Source organism: Nematolebias whitei, chromosome 8 (assembly GCF_014905685.2).
Source record: "Nematolebias whitei isolate Nwh7 chromosome 8, NemWhi1, whole genome shotgun sequence".
Lineage (NCBI taxonomy): Eukaryota > Metazoa > Chordata > Actinopteri > Cyprinodontiformes > Rivulidae > Nematolebias > Nematolebias whitei.
Genome location: NC_056505.1, coordinates 24,781,936 through 24,804,390, shown reverse-complemented (window position 1 = coordinate 24,804,390; position 22,455 = coordinate 24,781,936). Strand labels below are relative to the sequence as shown.

The 22,455-nt window shown below is 39.6% G+C and overlaps 1 protein-coding gene across 1 annotated transcript in view; it reads left to right on the top strand.

Annotated features, from left to right (window-relative positions):
* Positions 1-22,455, top strand: part of kiaa0825 (KIAA0825 ortholog) — a 158,061-nt gene that overhangs the window by 40,200 nt on the left and 95,406 nt on the right. The window contains exons 14-22 of the mRNA XM_037680491.1: positions 14-124; positions 1,813-1,952; positions 5,852-6,031; positions 11,052-11,282; positions 11,373-11,677; positions 11,836-11,942; positions 14,166-14,310; positions 17,910-18,065; positions 19,594-19,688. Coding sequence (XP_037536419.1) covers positions 14-124; positions 1,813-1,952; positions 5,852-6,031; positions 11,052-11,282; positions 11,373-11,677; positions 11,836-11,942; positions 14,166-14,310; positions 17,910-18,065; positions 19,594-19,688 — 1,470 coding nt within the window. The remainder of the gene's footprint in view (positions 1-13; positions 125-1,812; positions 1,953-5,851; positions 6,032-11,051; positions 11,283-11,372; positions 11,678-11,835; positions 11,943-14,165; positions 14,311-17,909; positions 18,066-19,593; positions 19,689-22,455) is intronic.

The following is a 22,455-nucleotide window of genomic DNA, read 5'->3' as shown; positions in this document are numbered from 1 at the left end:
TTATTTTCTCCAGGACATTTATGATCCACGGTTTGAACGATTCCACATCGCAGCAACCTGATCGTCCTGTTATACGCTGGTTAAATGCTATTAGGCCCGACCTCTACACAGAACTGACCATACGGTATGTAAAACACTCCCATAATGGCATCTGTCACCCATTGTACAATAGACACATAGAACTTTTATGATGACATGCAAAGGCACAAACACATAGTGTGCTACATCAGCTCCTCCACTCGGTGGCGAGCCACATGCAGCAGTGGGTTAAGAGTTATGCCCTTCAAACTGCATATAAAGATATACAACCTGCTGTTCAGGCTTCAAACTAAAGTTGCAGAGTTAAACTAAGACAGATGCAACGTGAAAGAAAAAACATCTAAACTATGCCTCTATGACACAGCGTTAAAGTTGATGGAGTTGTGGGAGCTTTCACGGTGGAGATATCAACAGGCTAGACAAAGTACAGTACACCCTTGTCACCACCTTCCACTCTTCTTTCTTTCACAACCACAAAAGCATTATGTGCTGTGTGTCCAGCACCTGTTGTGAGCAGAGCAGTCAATCACGCTTGCCTCACACTTGTCTCCACCCTTCTGTCTCAAATCTCTCCCAGCCAGAGCTGCACAAATCAAGCCAACACCTATTTTCCTTCTGGGAACTTAAGAACAGAAATAAGTTTAAATTTAAAGACATTTTTTGGAAACATCTGGTCTTTCCTCTTGCTTTGGTGCACAGCACCAGGGGGCTTTAAAATGTTCCAAAACCAGGACCTGGTGCAAAAATCTTTCCATAGTCCATTAAAATATAAATGATATTTAACAGAACATTATAATCACAAAAGATAGAAGCAGAATTTTGTTATCAGAAATTAAATAAACCTCAGAATTTGTTTTGCCTGTGTTTTAGTTTTTGTGCTGTCATGATCCTAATTTCCTTGTTTGCCTTTGCACATGTGTGTGTGTGTTTGGATGCATGTATCTGGGGTTTGTTTTGGTGGTGGGGTGAGGGGGGTGGGGGGCTAACCCAGCTCTAGATTTATCAGTGAAGTTTAAAGAGGATTTCTTATGGATTTGCAGTCCCCGTGACATCATAAATTGTGCTGTCAAACTAAGGCAAAGTTTTCCTCGTTCAAGCAGCAGGGTGCTTTCTGCTCAAGCCTTCTGGCTCAGATGGAATGGTTAAATTCTGGGCAGACCCCCTGTGCTGCCTCCTGCCTCTTTACTCTTATAATCGACTGTCCACTTTTTCCATTCGATTTTATTGAGATATATTTAAAAAGAAAATCATGCAAGCACACATGTCAGCATGCTCTCACACTTTGCACACATACATAACCACAAGCAAAGATTCTGAATAGCACACACACACTTGTACATTTACACACACCAAGGATACGGCTCATTACTCACAGCTGGATACAGCCTTTTGGATATACAAAAGATGTAAGAGGGGGGTATTGCAGTATATTCATGTATTTGGCCATTTCCCAAACGTTAATTTGCTTTAACTGGCAAAGATTAGAGCTAATTCCTTCCTGGCGCAAGCTACAAGTAAGCAAGGATGAAGGTATATTCAGACTAGGACATTACAGTGTATGTAGAGTGACACTGAAGCACTGTATCACTCAAGCTATTCCCTAGTTATTACCTCCCAGACCGTTATCCAGGACTTCTGTCTTTGTCTTTGACTTGTGAAGCCTTCTTGCATCTTTGCGGTCTCTTGCTAAATAGACTTCTATCTTAAAACTCACCTGACACTGCAGAACTGTCAACTTTTCTCCCTTGTTTTTCTTTCTTTTATCACCCTCAGTGAGGGCCTGATGAGTGAGGCTGCCTTGGCATGTCAGTTAAGACTACTGACCTCTGACCCAGGATACAGCCCCAAGTTGCTGCTGCGAATGTTGCTGTACGGAGACTGCCACCTGCCCAGGATACTCCTGGAAAATTCTTGTGAGTCTTTTATTTCATTGTACGTTGGCTTGCGCTTGTGAACATATACATATGATTGATGTTCCGTGCACATTTTATGCCTAGCTGTTCATCTTTTAGGAGAAAATTGACCCCTTTTATTTTTTAATTTCTCATATTTTGCAATCCAGGCCCACAGAATGGTTTTCACAGGGGACATGTGTGGGAAGTGTTTACTAGTGTCCTAATTATGGTGCTCTAAGATCTAAGCAAGTTATAGAGACTGAAGATGAGCTCTATCCATTTTATGAAGTTATCATCAGCATCTTTGCTATCATCATCATTTTCACCTTGGTCATCATCATTACTAAATCAATAGAGCGAAGTAATAAACACTCGACTGGCCCAGGCAGAGCACTTGCTCTGACCTTTAAAGATTTTCCCTTCCTTCTTTTCTCCTCCACATGGCAACAGTCTAACCTTTAAAGACTGTTGTGCACTCGCACATTAATTCACATTATAGCGACCTCATTAATAACAACTCTCACTGCCTTGTTCTCTCGCTTGGTTTGGGTCTGACTCAGAGGCCGTGCGTTGCCTCTCCCTGCACGCCGCCGTAAATCAACACTAGAAGCGCTGACTCTCACGTGTTATCGCCGTGACAGGATAATTAACCAGGATACAGACTGACAGAAAGGATCAGCTTGACTGGAATGCCTTCACTCCAATAAGCTGCTGCAATTTCCCATATGTTTTTTAGATGAGTCTCTATTCATACAAATTCTACTGTCGACTCACTCATACATAAATAATACACTCATTTCCAAACTTACTTCAGTTATTCTTTTTCCCCTCACATCTGTCTATTCAGGTCAGTGTGTTCTGCCTTTTCAAATCAGCTGCTAGTGGAACTACCATTTTTAAAAATGGAATTGCATTTTTTCCCCAGTTCTGTTCCAACTCAAAACTGAAAGAGACAGTACTTCAGGTACACTCATACACACTTTTTTATTGTCTTCAGTGCGGCTGCATCCAATTAAAGGGGTTTTCAGAAAGGGCCCTTATGACTGGTTGACTGGTTGTCTGGAAGATAAACAGGTGCATGTGCTGGCTAAGCATCAATGTTGGAAATGCATAGAGACAAGGAGGCAGGGAAAATTGTACAAGCAAATTAGAAATCAGCATAGAAACACCACCACAGTGGAATCATTGTGTGCTGCAGAAGTCGTGGAAAATCCACAGAGATGTGCCAGAGCACTGACATCTGGTTTTCTGAAGTCATCTGCTGCTTCATAATGGGATCATTATTAAAAGGCACCTACTTAACCTGCCATGCTCTCCAGCACTACAAGTGGAAATTAATGTTAGCCAACCCTATTTCCTTGGCCCATTGCAGTCAGAGATGTGATATTCATAATACTTTCCCCTTAAGGACAATTTACCACACAGGTAGCAAATAAGATGCCTGCCTGATCTACGTAATGAGGCTTAATTGGTTGATTGTGGGTCAACTTGGTTTACCACTTTGAGTGTACATGTTAGTTGAGTGAGAACAGACGATTTCATATAAAGCCCAGTCAGTGTATGAAGGAGAATCACATAATAGACGTTTAGCTGCATTGTCAAACAACAAACTTCACTTGTTTGTTCATTTCCTTGTGTGATTTTCTTCTAAAATCACTGACATTTTATCTTGTGCTTGGCAAAAGCTACAAATCATCAAGTTGTATAAATAAACTTGGCCACTGTTTCCTAACCCAGAATGGATGTTAGAAGAAAAATCTTCACTTGAGACACAACGGTGAATTTTTAAGTTAAGGAAGTCACCTCTAGATAAACTTGTACCTCATATTTTTGCATCATATATAATGTTTAAGTAATTACCGGTAATACACTGCTCATTTTAGCTACACATAACAATATTGATTTAACATTAGACCTTCTTGAAGGCCCTTGGCTGGGCCGAGTGTGACCACACACACGCACGCACGCACGCACGCACGCGCACACACACACACACACACACATTCAACTCACATTGTTCATGGTGAAGGAACTCTTGTTTGGCATATTCTAATCAGCCATCTAAGATAATCATGCTTCCTGGCTACAGGTAGTAAGTTGTATGTTTCACTCTCCTTGTAACCTTTTGAGTTCCAATGCTATGTAATACAAGAGTTTATAAATTAAGTCATTGCAAAGGTCCGAAGACAATATCTGGCAGACCACACATTCAAAATTACTCTAGGGTTTTAAGTTTAATTTCTCTAAAGCACTCTGATGGCAAATAGCACGTTTTTCACAGGAAAAATACAACATTTTTTTGATCTATTAACACTTCAAATTCCTTTAACTGTTTCATATCTAGTAGCTCAAAACTGCAATTCATTTAGACCTCTGTTCTGGGTTAATCTTCAGGAAATAAAGTTTGGTTTGTCCCCTCCCTGACAATTTGTACAATCTATTGCAGTGCACAATATAGCCATTTGCTGAATTTAGTGAAAAAGTTTGTACATTTAAAAAGACATCACATGAGACAATGAACTAACAAAGAAAGTTATTCATCCAATGAAGCAGCTAAACACAGATCTTGTCATTTTCTGACACAAATTGGATCGTCTCTATCAACCTTTAGTGGCATCCATCCATCCTTCTGTCTGTCTACCCATCTATTTTCTTTACCTGCTTCTTTCTTTTCGTGTTGCGGGGGTCACTGGTGCCCATATCCAACAGTCACTGTGCAAGAGGTGAGGTACACCCTGGGCAGGTTGCAAGTCCATCACAGTTTAGTGGCATCTGATTTTTTTCTACCTGAATGTTATTTCTTCCCCTCTGCCATCGGACTCTTGAACACTCATAATCACGTTACTTTATAACTCTGCTTTGGTCACTTTATCACTGTATTTTAATTGCATTACTCCAATTGCATGTTTTTTCTGAGTATTGTATTGGTGTACATATGTTTTCTTTTATCTTTTATATTTTATTTGCACCTTTATGCCGAAGCAAGTTCCTAGTCTGTGAATCCTGTTCATTGACAATGGCAATAATATACTGAATCTGAATTTACATTACTGATTTGTCAGTGCAATGCAGCAGCTAATTTTGCCTTGTCATTTTAAAAATAGTCCAGCGTTAGTCAGTAGGAAGTCATTCCACCCTCCATCACAACCCAGTACAGTACTTCCTCATTGACTGGAGCATTGCATACACTCTTCGATATAAATAGCTGTCATCTCCCACACAGCAGACTGACAGACTGCTAGATGTCTGCCACCTCTGGAGCAGCGGGCCTTTCCTCAGCAATCTCTGTCAACAGAACACACAAATACCCTCAGAAGCACACAAAACACATATACAGACATCCATAAGGGCTTACACACATACACACCTCCATCCTCAGCCCTCTGCTCAGACAGCAACCCCCACAAGGACACCCTGTCAAAACCTCTTCCTTTTTCACTTCCTGTCTCCATGTACCATGGATACCACAGCCATGGACTTTGAAATCTGTTCCTTTTTCAAGTTTTTTCCAACTTACACAGATGTGGGGTTTTCTTCCCCTTCTATTCCATACTGTCTTTTGTTCACCCTTTCTGTTAACATGTGTCAGGCAAGGCAGCCTTGGCATTTCCCAGTGTTTTTTTTTTTATTTTCAGAGAAATCAAGAGATTTTGTAGAATAGGGACTTATATGTTCTATACAAAACTATATAGAGTTATTTAAAAATTATAATATAAAAAAGTTATATTTTGCACCCTCCTTCACTTCCTTGAGCATATTCTTGCATGTAAGTAAGCTTTTTCATCTTAGCATATTTTATTGTTTGTGTGTGTCAGGTCCTCCAGAAGATTTTAAAAATTCATCAATGCTTTGAATATCCACACATGTATTTGTACGGTTTGCACAAATGTCTCACCAGGCTGACTCTGTATTTTCAGATTTTTGCCAGGAGAGTGACTTAGAAATGTGCACAGAGAATTGCAAGGCAGGAGATGACTTCATAGTTACTCTGTTCAACCTCTTCTCCTGCTTGAATAAAGTTCCCAAGGCTTTGACTCAGGCCCTACAGCCATACCTGGAGAGGGCACATATTTGGAAACATCTCTACACACTGGCAGGTAATGTAGCCCTCACAAGCAAATATTACTTTTTTCTTCAGGGGGTCATTACTGCAAAATGTAAAAAAATTAAAAAAGACAATTCACATACACAGCCACAAGACTAAATAAAATTAAATAAAAGTTTTAGATACTCAAGTACTGCACACTTTATTATAGAGAATAAAACATATTTTACAAAACAAAGTTTACAATTTAGCTCCAAACAAGTCCAAGCAAAGTAATCATGACTATATGATTTCAGTTATCACACTCCTACAATTGTCTAAATCATTATCTAAACAGGAACAAGCAAAACAGTCACCTGCTTTAAAATTGTGGGTTTTAAAATCAAGCAAAAATGTGATATATTGTATTCATTGTTCTGAAATATTTTAGCTGTCAGCAATATATATTGGAACAGACAAGGATTAATTATAGGCATTAGCAGGCATGTCCTGCCAACAGTGCATCACCAGATGTTGAACGAGAAAGCCTGAACAAGTAGAAAGTAAAAGTAGAGACATAGTTGTTTAATATTTGCATGAATGTAGTAGAAGGTGCTTAAGTGTTTTATGTATGCATGTGTTTTTTTTATCCTTATAAAATTTAAGCTTTTCAACAATTTGCTGGCGTGCTTGAGACTTGTTCCTTTACATGGTCCACTATGGGCCTAGATTTAGTCATGAACAGATTGCCTTAGGGAGGTTGCTACTTGACAAGCAATGTATTAATGTTTATACTAAACTCCAACCTAAAGTCCTGGAGGACTTACAGCCATATTTGGCCCTGTTTTCTTCATTTGAATATTACGTTAGTTCAAAAAGTACATACCGGTATTCATAATGCTCACACATGGGTTCCTTATGCTTTTGTGTATCAGAGGTTTTGGTTCATAGCTGTCAACTTGAAAGTGTCATATTTCTATGTAACATTTCTCCTCTTCCAAGATACATTCCAGATTTTTGTTTTTTTAAACTATTGAAAGTACAGTGTCTGTGCAATGCACAGAGGCAGTGATCCCTCCATTCAACGGGGCATTCTATATGTTTGATTGAGCAGGTGGACCTGTTAATCTTTGAATATTTAAGTAGGGTGTTTCAATGGGTTTTGTACTGGAGGTTTTGAAAAGATGCCCAACCACATATGATTTAGTCCTTACAGGCACCTGCAGGTATGTTCGCTCACTCCCATCCATAGCCTGACTACACCATGGGCTGTTTAAAGTATAATACACAGAGAACATCTGTGTAGTTGCTAACTGATCTTTACCTCTTTTACTTTTGCCTAATCAAATGAGTTGGACCTCTCTGCTTCTAGTGTTGTGTATGTACCAGTAAGGCTGAGTACTTCGCCACCATACAAGTAGATTGCCTCTCCTTTAGTCCTGATATTTGTTTAACTTAACATTGTCGGGCAATACTCAAGTTTCTGCATACTATTGTATGTCAGTAAAAACAAGTGCTTTAAACTGGAGCATAAAATTACTTTAATAGGATGGTGGGGTAGCACAAGTGAAATACCTCACTAGACATCCCAGCAATGCAAGAAGAGGTGCTTACATTTAATGAGGCTGTGTGAGCTCCTTAAAGGGCGGAAACACAGACATTACTGTCATCAGTCAGTCAGGATGGACGTATTGAGATGTGCACTGAGAGGCATATCTTACAGTAATACACCTCACTCATGCTACTCTAGAGAACCAGGGTTACGGAAGTACTGTACTCTGCATACAGTTATTGCCTTTTGCACAAGTAACCTTCTGTCTGTTGGGTGCTGGGAGAATTGCTTTCTTTGTTGTTCAGGGATTTCCTATAGTAGATAAATTATTGCAAAAGTTTGTGTACTTGACATTACTCTGAAACACATCTGCAATAATATGTGTCTAGTAGCTACTTCGGTACACTTCAAACAAAACAAAACAAAAAGATATGCTCTAATGGAACTATTAAAAAAATGTTAAATTGTGTAATCTGGACCAGTTTCTTTAAGTGAGAAACTTTTCGTCCCCCATCCTGAGGACTTCCTCAGTCTATGGCCTGCCCACCACATCTGTCCCATAGGTAGCCTTCAGTGCTGTATTTTAAGCCAAGTGTTTCAAACCTACTTTTGAGATTCCAAGAGGAGGTTGGCCTGAAACACAGCAGTGAAGGCTACCTATGGGACAGAGCTTGTTGACAGGCCGTAGACTGAGGAAGTCCTCTGGATGGGGGATGAAACATTTCTCACTTAAAGAAACTGGTCCAGATGACACAATTTAACTTTTTTTTTATTTTTTTATTGTTATCTACCTGGATGATTGAGCTTACAACCCTTTTTCCTAATGGAACTGCTAACAAACATGCAACAGACTGACCAATCAGTGCAGACTACAGTTTTTAGAACAAAACTTAAGAAGACACCTAAAATTCACTGTTTGTAGCATAAGGTCAAGAAAACGTGCTTCATCAAGGTTGAATATGAGCCTAAGAATGTGTCTTCCAACATTAAAATATGCCATCTTTGCCATGATCAGCGCCACCCGCTGGCCCCCCATCTGCTTACTTCCCTGCCCCTTCATGACATGCCATGTTTTCTGCCCTTCTGGTCATGGTTTCTGTTCATGTTTATTATTCTCATCTCCTGTCAACCTGCACCTCTGCCTGCTCACTTAACCACACCCACTCTGCTGAGTCACTGCAATGAACCTTCATGCCTCTCACCTGTTCATGTCTATTTAAGCACCATTCTCCCTCTCCACCAGGGACGAATTATTATGGCACGAACCAGGGTTTTGGATTCAAAATAAGCAAGACACAGGAGTGCAAAAACAAGAACAGTTTTTATTAACTAGTCTGCTGGTTGCTGGGGTCAGGGTCCAAGGCAGGAGTCCAAACTTAAAAGACAGAGAGGTTAGTGACTTTGGTGAGGACAAGGGGATACTGTGAAAATAGTTAAAGTCCCTAACCTTCTCAGTCTGTATGTGGCAGGAGAAATCCAGAGGTGTGGTCCAATGGTCGTAGCGGGGGTCAAGCACGTAGAAGCAGAGAAGCATGAACAGGGCTGAGTCGTGATCCAAAAGAGTAGTCAAAGGGAGAGCAAGAGTCATTATTGTGGTCAGATATGCAGACAAATCCAGAGAGGGGCAAGGTGAGGAGTCAAAAAACAGGTGAGGGTTCAAGGAAAGACAAGGCAAAAGACAAACCTATGGAACAAGATACAATGACTGAAGGCTTCACTATCAGGGACCATGGGAGGTTTAATAATTCGGCCCTGGTGGAGAGGGAGAATGGTGCTTGAATAGAGACATGAACAGGTGAGAGGCATGAAGGTTCATTGCAGTGACTCAGCAGAGTGGGTGTGGTTAAGTGAGCAGGCAGAGGTGCAGGTTGACAGGAGACGAGAATAATAAACATGAACAGAAACCATGACCAGAAGGGCAGAAAACATGGCATGTCATGAAGGGGCAGGGAAGTAAGCAGATGGGGGGCCAGCGGGGGCCGCTGATCATGACAATCTTAATTAAGTACCTAAATTACAGTAATAAGGATTTTTAAACAAATATGCTTTAATTGTATAACTTGCAGTCAAATGTAATGTATTTTACTTGGAGATAAGAATTTTGTCCCCAAAGAATTTATTGGCTTTTATTTTTTTCTAAATGTTAATGTTGAGTGTGCATGAACTAAAGCACTATATGATGCTTCACTGACTGCAATAAGTCCTTAATTCTTCTTCTTCTTCTTTGCTTTTGCCAAATGCTGAGCTTTATTGCACAGCTTAATCAGAACTCCTGTGGAGTAGAGAGCTCTTTTTAGTAGAGATTCTTATATCCTGGGCGAGTGGTAATTATTGTAGCATAAATTAGGGTGATTGGAGAAGAGTATTTGGATGGGGACAGAGCACGGGAGGGGTCGGCAGAGGGAGCGAATGAAAGACAGCGTTTGCCAGAGAGAAATCTTCAATGTCAAGCAATCATCATTTATTCTCACAGGATAATTAGTTTAATTATTGAACTGTTCAAAATTTTCATATTTTAATTTTGGTACAGGATACCCCCAGTGTCCCTATTGCTATTTAAACCATTTGCTGAGTTAACTTTCAGAGATTACATACAGAGTTTGACTGTTTTTCTACTTATTATGTTTTGTCACACAAGGTTGTATCAAATCAATACGCTTGTCAATATAGTTAGGTCAATGTAAAATTTGACAACTGACGTATTTTTACAAAAATAAGTCTAGACCACATTTGCCACAGGTTGCCTTTTCCTTAAAAAGCCATATCATTTTATAGTCTACTCTCTCAATTATTTTTAGCTTTGAATTTACCCATTCACCTTGCATCCCTAGAGATTCCAGTGTCACCGCAAGAATCTTGGGTAGCCTCTGATTTTACAGAGCTGTCAGAAGTCTTTGTCTGCTGCACAACTTCTTTCTGTAGATTATCTGTTATCAATAAAAGCGTGACAGGAAAGTTCAGGGGGATTAAAACCACACACAGCACCTGATAAAAGTACTCCCACTATCAAGCCATCTACTGAAGTTTTGATTGAGAACATCTGAATTAAACCTAAACTTACAATGCTACAATGTAAATAGTTCAAGAAAACAAGTAAGCAATGTGTGAACCAACTTATTATAACTTCCACATGTTCACATTGTGTGATAAAGGGAGTCACAGGTTGAATATGTTTACCAGTGCTTATTTGAAAAGCAGAAATTATAAAATGAAACAAATACTTAACATGATGTGTTTAGTGATACAAGAACAAATACATACTATTCTATATTTTCTTAACTGTGCATCTAAAATGTTTTTTTTTCTTTATCATACTTTCTTTTAAAAATAATTCCAAGCCTTTTCTTTACAATAAGCAGCACAATAAACGTTTAATTAATCAGAATCCAATTTTGTATAACTGTTTTTTTTTTTTACATGTTTCTTAATAATTTTTCTTTTCATCCATTTTCATTGAAAGCACACATTTTCTGAACTCAATTTTCTTTTCCGGTTTATTAAAGTATCTAAACATTTTTCTTTGTTTTCTATTTTCTAAAAGACACAACTCAGACGGTACCGGTGTTGGTCACCTGTGTCAGAGAAATGGTGACAAAGTCAACCAATAGCATTTTGGTTCAGCTGGCGTCTATGGTGCTGAGGTGGCAGGCCACAGATGAGTCCAAAGAAGTCATGCTCAAGCAAAATGTGCCAGAAAGCATCCTGGCTAAAATACCAAAGGACTGGGACTTTAAAACGTTTGATGGAAGGGGAAAGGACACTGCCACTAAGAGTATGCACAAAGTCTTTGTCACATTTCATGAACATAATTATCAACAATCTAAGGCTGTTTTACACACCTGGTTTTTCTTTCTTTCTCCAGGTACCATAACTTTTGCAATTCAGGGATTGTCTTTTGTTTTTACCAACCTGCCTTTGGTTGTAGCATCCTTGCCTCTTTCCATTCGCTTCCTTTTTCAAGTGGCAGAAAAGCACCTCTCTCAGCATTCCCGACAGCTGCGCTCAATGGGCCTGCTGCTCTGGGCCCTGCTTGGCTGCTTGATTCAGGGCCTGGAGGATATAAACACTCTTGAGCAGATCAGTGGTCTGGCTCTGGATGGTGGGGCAAAGAACTGCCTCGCTCTGCTCGGGGAGTGCGTACAGGCTGCAGTGAGCATTCAGCAAAAGGTAAAGGCTATACTGATAAAAATAGGATTCTTAAACACAATTTTGCAGTTCATTGTAGCACATAGCCGTACTGTCTTATATGATTGATTCAATTGTACTGTACTTATGATTGATTTGATGTTCAACTTGATTTTATTAATTTATCTTAATTATAACAGGGTGTTCCCAGACTTACAATGCACAAAGTTCTTCAGGCTCTAGAGGAAAAAAGACCCAAGTGGATAAACATGCAGCTGCAAAAGGCTCGGAAGCTCTGTACAGACAGGTGAGAATCCCCCTGGTAGATTTTAACCCTCCTGCTGCCCTTGGGTCAAAAGGAGCCACAAGGCCTCAGTTTTTAAACTGAGGCTTCATGGGTCATTTTGACCCAAAGGCAGTAGAAGCCTTAATAAGAAATCTAGGCAAGGACTGTGCACTTTTATTTCTTATCCATCATCAATCTATGCAAGTTTTTGATTAAAACGAATTGTGGTTTTAGTGAGAGCATTTTCATTGCAAAAATGCCTCTTTATGCAATCAGATTATCTCAATTTTGTGATTACTAACATATAGGTTGAGGGCTGACAGTCTGGCAAAGAATAAGGTTCAAACCAATCACCTTGACTGATGTTGTTGCTCGAGATTAAAAGAAGACTAAATAAAGAACAAAAAAAAGCTTGCCTTTTTAATTGAGCATTCAATGTCTGATGTATGGTGTCATCAAACTAATTTTTCATTTAAAAGCTTTGAGTAAAATAAATGAATCTCCAATGTGTGTTGTGGTAAGTGATGTGGTGGACATGTCATTTTACTGAGAGGTCTGCAGGCTGGAATGATGGGAAATCAGCTATCATTTTAAGTTTATCTACGACCTTAGGCTTTGTGTTGTGTAGCGTGTTCCCAGAAATGGCATCTCTGTTTGCTCACTTCATCATAACAAACTCATGCATTCATACTCGTGAAAAGTTGATTGAATTGTCTACTGAAAAAAAACAAAAAACAAACATTGACTAAGCAACAACCAGTTCTAGGAAGAGCTGCGTGTTACAGCAACAAGAAAAGAGATCAAGAGAACAGATGGGACAGTGGAAAGCTGGTGAGGGAGGGGTTGAGTGAAAAGTGAAAGAAGAGTGATTATGAATCACCTGTCGGAGGCATTCAGTGGGATCATTACTATTCATTAAACTAACCTTCACAGGGAAGTGACGCCTGGCTTGTAAACAATCAGAGTACAGTGTCACACAGAGAGAGCTGTGGATTTAATAACTCCAAAAACAAGTGGCCCTTTTTTTCGTTTTGCTGGCATCACACATGCAAAGTAAAACATTTGACAAAGAACGTTTGCCCCTTGTGTGAGCTTTCATCTGTTCTTTCATCTCACTTTCTCTTTTTCCTTTACCAACTGTAACCCTCGTCGCTGCGTCACCCACCTTGTCTTTGCAAAGTAATTTGTAGAGGAGAAGATTATTGTTCTCCATCATGGTGACCCTGGCTGAGCTGACGGGATGCATACACAGATGAAGATGAATGCAGTTATTCCTTGGCGGAGGTCTGCCTCTTTCAGGGCACATTGGCCCTAATGACATGATTGATAGGCTGTCCCAAATCCAGAGGGGCCCTCATTAATCACCCCACTGACTGAATCCAATCATCTGCTTCACCTGCACAGTGATGGACAGGAAAGGATACAGCGCAGGTGCTGACACGGATGCACAGCCACCACCGCCGACAACACTACCGCCAGGCCGCCAGGCAAAAGAATGAGGCGATGTATACGGACAAGACGGGACTCCTCTTCTTTTTCACCCTCAATGTCAAACAGCCAATGGCTGGCTGACAGGCAACACAGCTTCTGCCATATTATAATTACAAAGGGGGGCAAGGGAAAGAGGAAGTGAGAGGGAACAATGACAGGAAGTGTATGTGAAGGAGAAGATTTGATGGACGGTAGTGTGATACCCATCCATACAGAAAGGGCAGGAAATGATGTGGGCGTATGCCAGAGTTGGGGACTGCACATGCTTGAGAGCCTTGACACACAATTACACACACGTATACACCTAAAAGTGCACACACACCAATCATTTTAGTGCTGCAGGTTCCTCTGGTCAAAGTGTTCCAGGTATCTCATGAATTGAAATGGAAATGTTAAAAGTATTTTTTTGTGCTCTATTGAAGACTTAACATGCTTAAATTTAATTTTCATTCATGTTTTTCTTGATTGGAAAAAGAAATCTAAGATGAGTTTCATTAATTTAATGCTAAATTGTCCTCTGAAGCGAGCAATTTGACTTGAAAGTAAAATAAAAATAAAAATGTTTATTTGAAAAGACAGGATTTCATTTTCTGATGTAGCAAATATCACTTTTTGGTCCAAATTATTATCTTGGCCACAAAATACCTTCTTCACATGAGCCTTTCTTCTTCTTGCTTTCTCTTTTATCACTGTATTTTACCCCGATGTTCACTTTCACATATTTTTCTCTTCCCATCACTGTTTTTCTCTCAGCATATTTGAGCAAGGGGTAGAGAGAGAAGTTGCTGCAGCTGAACTGACTGAGCAGAAAATAGGCCTGATTCTGCTGGAGGTGTGCCACAAAGCAGGTGGCAGCCAGTACCTGAGGCAGATCTATCACATCATCCAAGGCAATGAGGTAGGGAAGCACTCGCTCTCCCCAGCAATTAGGTGGCTGCTGGCCTGAGGCCGCAGGCTGTTCAGAAGGGGAAGATGGAGGGAAGAGGGCTACTGCCTGTGTGCAGTCTGCTGGCTTTGATCTTCTCATGTGCAGGTGACCTCAAGGGTGCAAACCTTTAGTGATTTCTCAGTGTAGAAGAGATTTAGTCACATAGACTTGTAAGACTCAGCATAAAGCACAAAAAGTTTTCCTTTTTTGCATGTACCGGTAACTTAAGAGTTAACAATTTTAGCTGAAATAGCTTCAAATGATACATGAAGTATAGCTGTTCTCCTAAAAGTGCTGAGCTTTGTTTGAGCTAATATGTATGATGAATACATAGACAAATAAATCAGTACTTTATCATGAGAATGTGGGAGACAATACAACTGAGTTCCTGTTTAAAAAAAAAAAAATCTTAACATAGTACAACATAAATATGAGGAAGTTTAGAAATGTAGTGTTGTTATTGAATTTTACTGTAGTAATTTACAGCAGTTTAGAAAGACCTCAGAAAAGAAATAAATAATTAAAAGTGGTTTCTATTTTACACATAGTCAAAAAATACTTGTCGAGTTAAAACAGTTGCTAAGGCTTTCCAGCTTTTGCAATTCGCATTTGACATCATCCAGTCAATTTGTTCCACCTCATACTTGTCCTAAACGGCGATAAAACCAAAGGGATGCTTTTTTCAAACAGGAAGTCGGTCCAGCAGTTTTTCCTCCAATTTTATCCTCAAATGGGGATAAAATCATCAATCATACAATCATCTTCATACAATCATCTCATCTTGAATGTGAACAAAACAAAGGAGATGATTTTAGATTTCCAGAGAATCAGGAACGTGTCCAACCCTATTTCCATCATGGGAGAAGAAGTGGAGGTGCTGGAGAAGTATAAATACCTTGAGGTTCACCTGGACAACAGACTGGGCTGGAGATATAACATTGAAGCTGTCTACTAGAAGGGACAGAGCAGACTGTACTTCTTGAGGAAGCTGAAGTCCTTCAACGTTTGCAGCAAGATGTTGCATATCTTCTATAAGTCTGTTGTAGAGAGCGCTATCTCTTCTGCCATCATCTGCTGGGGGAGCAGCACCAGAGCAAGTGACTTAAAAAAGATCAACAAGCTCATAAAGAAGGCTGGCTCAGTTCTGGGGACTCCTCTAGAACCTTTGGAGATGATTGTTCAAAGAAGGATTCTTCATAAAATGAAAAACATTATAGACAACCCTCAGCATCCTCTTCATCAGACTGTCACACAACAACAGAGTGTCTTCAGTCAGAGGCTTCTTCAAATCCGTTGTAGGACAGGCAGCTACAAGAGATCCTTCCTGCCCACAGCCATCAGCATCTATAACAACTCATTAATGAAACCAGGATGATGAGTTACAACAACATTTAATTTCCCTCTGGGATTAATAAAGTATTTTTGAATTGAATTGAATTGAATTTGAAATTGTGTCCCCATATAATTTGTTGATTCCTATAAATATTTGTGTATCTTGGTCGACTCGCATCTCTCTTTTAAGTTCCACGTGGAAAACCTAGTAAAGAAACTGAAAGTTAAACTGGGTTTCTTTGTCAGAAACATATTCTTTCTCACTCTGAATGCTAGGAAACACCTTGTAACTGTGACCTTCCTTCCCTTCATTGATTACAGTGATATTATTTACATGAACGCTCCTACAAGAACCCTGCAGATGTTGGCTGCTGTCTATCATGGTGCACAAAGATTCATAACTGGTTGTGATTATCGTACCCACCACTGCACCTTGTATTCACTGGTTAACTGGTCATCATTAACTTCACGCAGACACTCCCACTGGTACATTTTCATCTTTAAGTCACTTCTTGGTCTGCTGCCTTCATACATCTCCTCCTACATGTCTCTGCATGAGTGCAGCTCCAGCGTGTGCTCTCAGGACATTATTACCTGCAGTGTTCCCTCAGTGAGGACTGAACTTGACAAAAGGGCCTTCTCCTACTCCGCTCCTGTTTCCTGGAATATCTTACAAAAAGATTTGAAGCTCTCGACCTTGACCTGTCTAAGTGGCTTTAAGAATCTGTTGGACTCCTGGCAGGGACCAATGCAGACATGTTCCTGTTTTTAGTTTTCTACATTCACCTTATAATCCAGCCATTTTTGCTACTTTTTTTTGCCATCTTATTTTAATTTGTAAAAAAAAAAAATAATAATAATAATCTGTATGCCTCTTTGATAATTGTCTGTTGTCGCGGTTGTCCATGATTGTCATCATTTTTGTTGAAATCAGGTCTCTCTTGTAAATGAGTCTTCGAGGCTCAATGGGATTAACCTGTCTAAATAAAGGTTGAATGATTGCATACGTACATGCATGCATACATACATACATACATACATACATACATACATACATAAATATATACATACATATATACATACATGCAAACATACATACATACATACAGGCACGCACACACACATACACACACAAATACATCTTCTGCTTCCCCAACATAAGTTTGTTTATCAGGTCACAGCAGAGTTCCACAAACATAAACCAGAGTCATATTATGCACTATTTAATTTAATTCATATCAATATATCAGGTTGTGATTGTACCTCGACATATCTGCTTCAAAAAGGGTCAAGGTAAGAATATGCTGGTCAGGGACAGACAAGGTGGCTGTTTAAATGTAGAGACTGGTGGTTCAGAGGCCATATCAATTTGACTGATTGAAATAGAGTGAATTCACAACATAATTCATTCAGCCTTTATTTATACAGGTTAGTCTCATTGAGTCATGAGGACTCATTTACAAGAGAGACCTGTTTTAGACAAAGAACACAGATAAGGTACAGACAACAATAGACAATCATATAAAAGCATATAAAATGAAAAGTAAATACAATAAATTATATAAAAACTAAACAAAAAACAAGCTACATTATAAAACATTGTAAAATACTTACAATAGGAACATGTCTGCATTGATTTTTGCAATTAGTTTAACATGGAGATACCCATCCATCCATCTATCCATTATCTTTTACCCTATTCTTCCATTTTGGGTCACAGGGGTCACCGGTGCCCATGTCCAGCCATGGAGATACCCATTTTCTTATAACATACACTACAGACAGTGTTTTAGACTATCTTTTACCTGACAGGTAGACCATTGCAGAATTATTACAGAAAGGTTGTTGAAATAAGAGCAGAAAGTAAACACAGTTTCTTTTTGGTTATCGTTTCTATTTTTAGTCGGAGAAGGCTGTTTAACTGAAGAAAATTTGACTCAAGACCTTCAAAGTTTTGCTTTACTTGCATTAAAACAACATTAATATGCATTTAGATAGTTTTGTTTCTTTGCAGATTCAGTCAGACTAGATATAAACCACAGCTGATTATTGTAACTGTTATGATTACATAATTTCTCTTCATATGCCTTTTTCTTCAGGAATAATACTCAAACATAGTTAACTTTCATTTCCACTATTTTTAGTTTGCCACTCTTTATCTTTGCAGACAATTTTTTAAGTTATCTTATATTATTCTGCCATGCTGTTTTTCATTTCCATTAATATATTTGATGCAGGAACTCTTGATGTCTCGCCTCAGTGGAAGCACCGAGCTTTCAAAGGAACCTCATCTCTTGGTTAACTTTAACGTTGGTCCTGAGAATCCTGCTCAAACTGACTGTTTCAACCCACTTCTTCAATTCAACCACATTGGCAAGAAGAAGCTGGATCAGGTTTGTTGTGCCTTTATAGGTCAACATTATAATTTATTTTGACAAAATACTTTTTGTAAATAATTCTGCCAGCTGTATGAATTTTCATCTAATCTACTATTAATAATAAAAAGAAATCATAATAATTAAAAAAGTAAGAGTGAGTTTTAAGTTTTCAAACTTTGCAAAGTGCAGGTGTACTTGTCACATGTAGATGTAGTGTCATTTTGATTTGAACCAAGGCCAGATGCTTAATGTTGAAGGTGAGAAGCTTCTTGAGTCCCTCATGAACTGGGTACTATAAAAGTCTCTGAAGCTGTCAGGTCTTTCTGGGGCTTGGCTTTTGTGTTTCCCAAAGGTCGCTACCTTTTCCAAGCATGGGGCTTGGATGGCAGAGAAGAAAAGAACGCTGAAAAAGTGGAAAGATGAGAGACATTTTCTTTTCTTAAAAAAATAAGTAATGTTAAAGGAGAGTGCAGTCTAAAAGTGCACTTCTTTGGAGCTTTGAACCACATATTCTCTTACTGCTAACCTATCCTCAGGAGTGTCACCATGATGTTCAGTTATTTTTATCTCTTATGAAGGTATTAAGTCTAGTTACAAGCAGCTTAAGTTCACCTTCTCTGTTCTGTCAAAAAATATTCCAATGATCTCACACAAAACAATAATAATAATACATTTTTTTTTCTTTTAACATAGGTTTTAAACAAATAAATTGGATGCATTATATGTTTGTGGTCTATTGGGACCATGTTTGTTGCTATTGTTTTTAAAGAACAGTCATCTTAAGCCCAAGGTTTGGCCCATTTTAAGCTTATTGACTGAGGTTGCATAGCTTTGCATAGAAATACCCTATTAAGAGAATGATTAAAATGCCTTCTCTGTTTCAGGTGCCAGTGTTGTTTGTCAAATAAGACAGAAGGAGGGGGAAAAAGTTACACTCATCAATCAAACATGAGGAGGAAAAAAAATCTTCATTATCGGATGGATGGAATGGAATGGATGGAATGGACGGATGTGGATGGATGGATGGAATGGATGGATGGATGGATGGATGGATGGATCTCATTCTTTGGTCACATAACCTGGAGTTAAATGTTACATTTAAACAATCAAAGAAACACGTTTCATTTTCTTTCCTGATATGGTAATAGTCTGTAGTGTGTTAGTCTGTGTAATGCTTGTTTGTGTATCTAAGAAAAACAGATCAAAAGAAATGGAGAAAAAAGGAGGGTGGGGAGGGGGTTGGCAGGTTGCCATGTAAGATGGAAAGAAAAAATACATAGCAAGAAGAGTAACGACTCACTCCAAAATTTGATTTATCTTTCTATAAATGATGGCTACATCCCCCCAAATGGTTTTATAAATTAATTGCTGTCTTATTGGAATAAAAACCTTCTTGTGCAGACATGATTGATCGCCTGATGTCATGGCCTACGCTAGCGAACCCCCTCCTCCTTTGTTAGTGGGTCCCAGCTGGAGCGGTAATGCACTGATGGTATTAACCTTGATTAATAACTAACAATACGCTTTCCTCATGCATCAACAGAGTGCCGTGGTCGACTGGCCGTGGGACTGGCCGAGGCTGCTGCCAGCCTATGAGGGCATGAGTCGGGTCACCTTCAGGAGTCTGATGGCCAACAGGTAAAACTTTTCATTTGTTACAGACACGCACATGTGTCTTTTGTTTTATTCCTGCTGTCATCTTGGGCAGGAAAAAAAATCCTCTAAACTCACATGGATGAAAAGACAGCGTTTGTTCCAAGTTTTTCCATTTTGGTTTCCAAAATAGTGGTGGACTTTTTATAACAGCTTCTGTTTTCTGTTACTTTCTTCTTCTGTGAGTTCATTATGCTACATAATGTTATGATCAGGGCAGCACGGTGGCGCAACTGGTAGAGCTGCTGCCTCTCAGCGAGCAGGTTCCTGGTTCAAACCCCGGTCCAGGGGCCTTTCTGGGTGGAGTTTGCTTGTTCTCTCTGTGCATGCGTGGGTTTTCTCCGGGTACTCTGGTTTCCTCCCACAGTCCAAAAACATGCATGTTAGGCTGATTGGTAACTCTAAATTGTCCCTAGGTGTGAGTGAGAGAGTGAATGGTTGTTTGTCTCGTTTGTCTCTGTATGGCCCTGTGATGGACTTGCGACCCGTCCAGGGTGTACCCCGCCCCTCGCACAGTGATTGCTGGACATGGGCACCAGCGACCCCCGTGACCCAAAATGGAATAAGCGGGTAAAGAAAATGGATGGATGGATGGATGTTATGATCAAAATTATCTAAGTCAAATTAATATTGACATTAGTATTCATTTAACAGAAGGTATCACTGATGTTGAAAATTTCTTACACTTGATTTTTAAGAAGGAAAAAAAAATGTGTTGAACTCCTAGGTATCAACGTGCGTTCATGAAAGTCTTTTTGTTTGTTGGTTAGTTCTAAACATTATCAAATCAAGCAAATATATTATATTTCTGACAATGTGCCCTTAATTTAAAGTGACACCTCCTTCAGACAACAACCCTTTCCTCCTTGAAAGAGAGGTACAACTTTTCCTTAGACACTCATCATCACTTCTATCCAGGTCATGTGCCGGCTGAACAGTAAGGAGTGGACTCACTTAAAGATTTTGAAATATATCTCAACTTGGCCGTGTGATGTCTGTTTCTACTTCAAGTACTTTTAATTTATTTTTTTCCCAGTAATTTTTTGTTGTTTTGTGTTAAAAGCCTAAATTATAGTTATGAATACAATTGAACTAATTTAACAGAAACTATGTGTTTAGTTAAATACATTTTAAGGCTCCTGTTATGCTAGTCATTGGGTATTTTGAGACTTCAGGACAGATTTGACAGTTCTTAATGGTGAATAAAGACTGGCCAGCTCAGATCTCTTAGTCACCTGAAGCTTTTTGCCCAAGACCACCTCTTCTATCCAGTCATCTCATTCCTTCCTTTCCCTCCTGCTCTACTCTGCAACAGGCATAAATATTTATGCAGGTATGTGACACATATTAGATTGCAGTACTTCAGGCTGTTCCCTGTTCTCCATTCACAGCTGTCACGCTGCCAGCTATCAGGGAGCTATGGGGCTACTGCACCTTGTCTCCACGCCTACGCCCAATCCATTCTAAATCACTGCCATTGTAACACACACACCTTTCTAACAAAGGGCAAGCTCTGCATCTGCCAAGGACACAGGCCTAATAAGGGTGAAGTACGCAGCTCTGTGCTGTGCTATGACGAGCGTTGTCGCCTTCGCGCCTTTACGCCATCTTCCTACAGACACACACTCCATTCCTCCTCTTCTTATTTGCTGCTTTGTTGCATGTTAAAACAGATACTGTCATTGCTTGACTGAGCCAAATTAGGCTTGGAGCATTCATGAATAGAAACTGAATAAGGTGGATATTAATTCCAATAGGAGGAGACTGAGCAAGAGACTGAACATGCAGTTTGACATTGTGAGTGACATGTTAAGGAAGAGTAGTCAATTCTGACAAGAAACTCTCGAAAATATGAGAAAGGATGGGATTGGGAAGGGTAAAAGTTATATAATTCACTCTAATCTCACAGTATCAAAGTGTCTTAGATGCTGTCATTTGCCTCATTAGCCTCTCTTTGTTAGGCCAGAAGAGCAGATTTCATGGAGGATTTGGAGAGTGGCTTTGCTTCTGCCTGAGTCAGTCACAGAGAGCAGGAAAATCCTTTTATGGCAAGCAACATGTAAGCTGTCAAAGTTTTCTCAGATTCATCAGTGACTCAAAAATATCTCTCAAGCTATTGAAGACTGCGCGATAAGGACCCTGATCTCTGATCCACTCATTTGTTTGTTAGAAAGTCTCAGGATACAGCTTTTTACACACCTGCAAGCTGAATTCCTACCCCCTGGCTTTTTTCACAGACGCTCTGCAACAATTACTGTACTCTACGACCTATTTCAGTCCCTGGAAAAACCACTATAATATATGGTTGACAAAACTAATAAGCATTGTTTCTGTCTTCAACAAAAACACATTATGTTGTACAAGTTTTTTGTCTCCTTGAATGACTTCCTTGTGCTGTTTACAGGAGGCATGCTTTTTTTTTCTCTGCAGACTTTGAGAGTGAGCAAAGTGTCCCATTGGCCTCCAATATATTGTTATAGTGGCAGGACAGTTATTGTGCCCGGGGTTTATGTCATGTTCTAATGGAGCAAGGCTATGAGTTAAGGGCGGCAGGCTTTTAAACCAGGGCTGTTAAATCACAGTTCAGATGACTTCATTAGGAGACCAGGACACATGCTGAGACACTTCTGCCTGCACACACAACAACCATGCGTGCATCCACCTCATCTCACATGCACGCCTGCACACACACACACACACACACACACACACACACACACACACACACACACACACACACACACACACACAC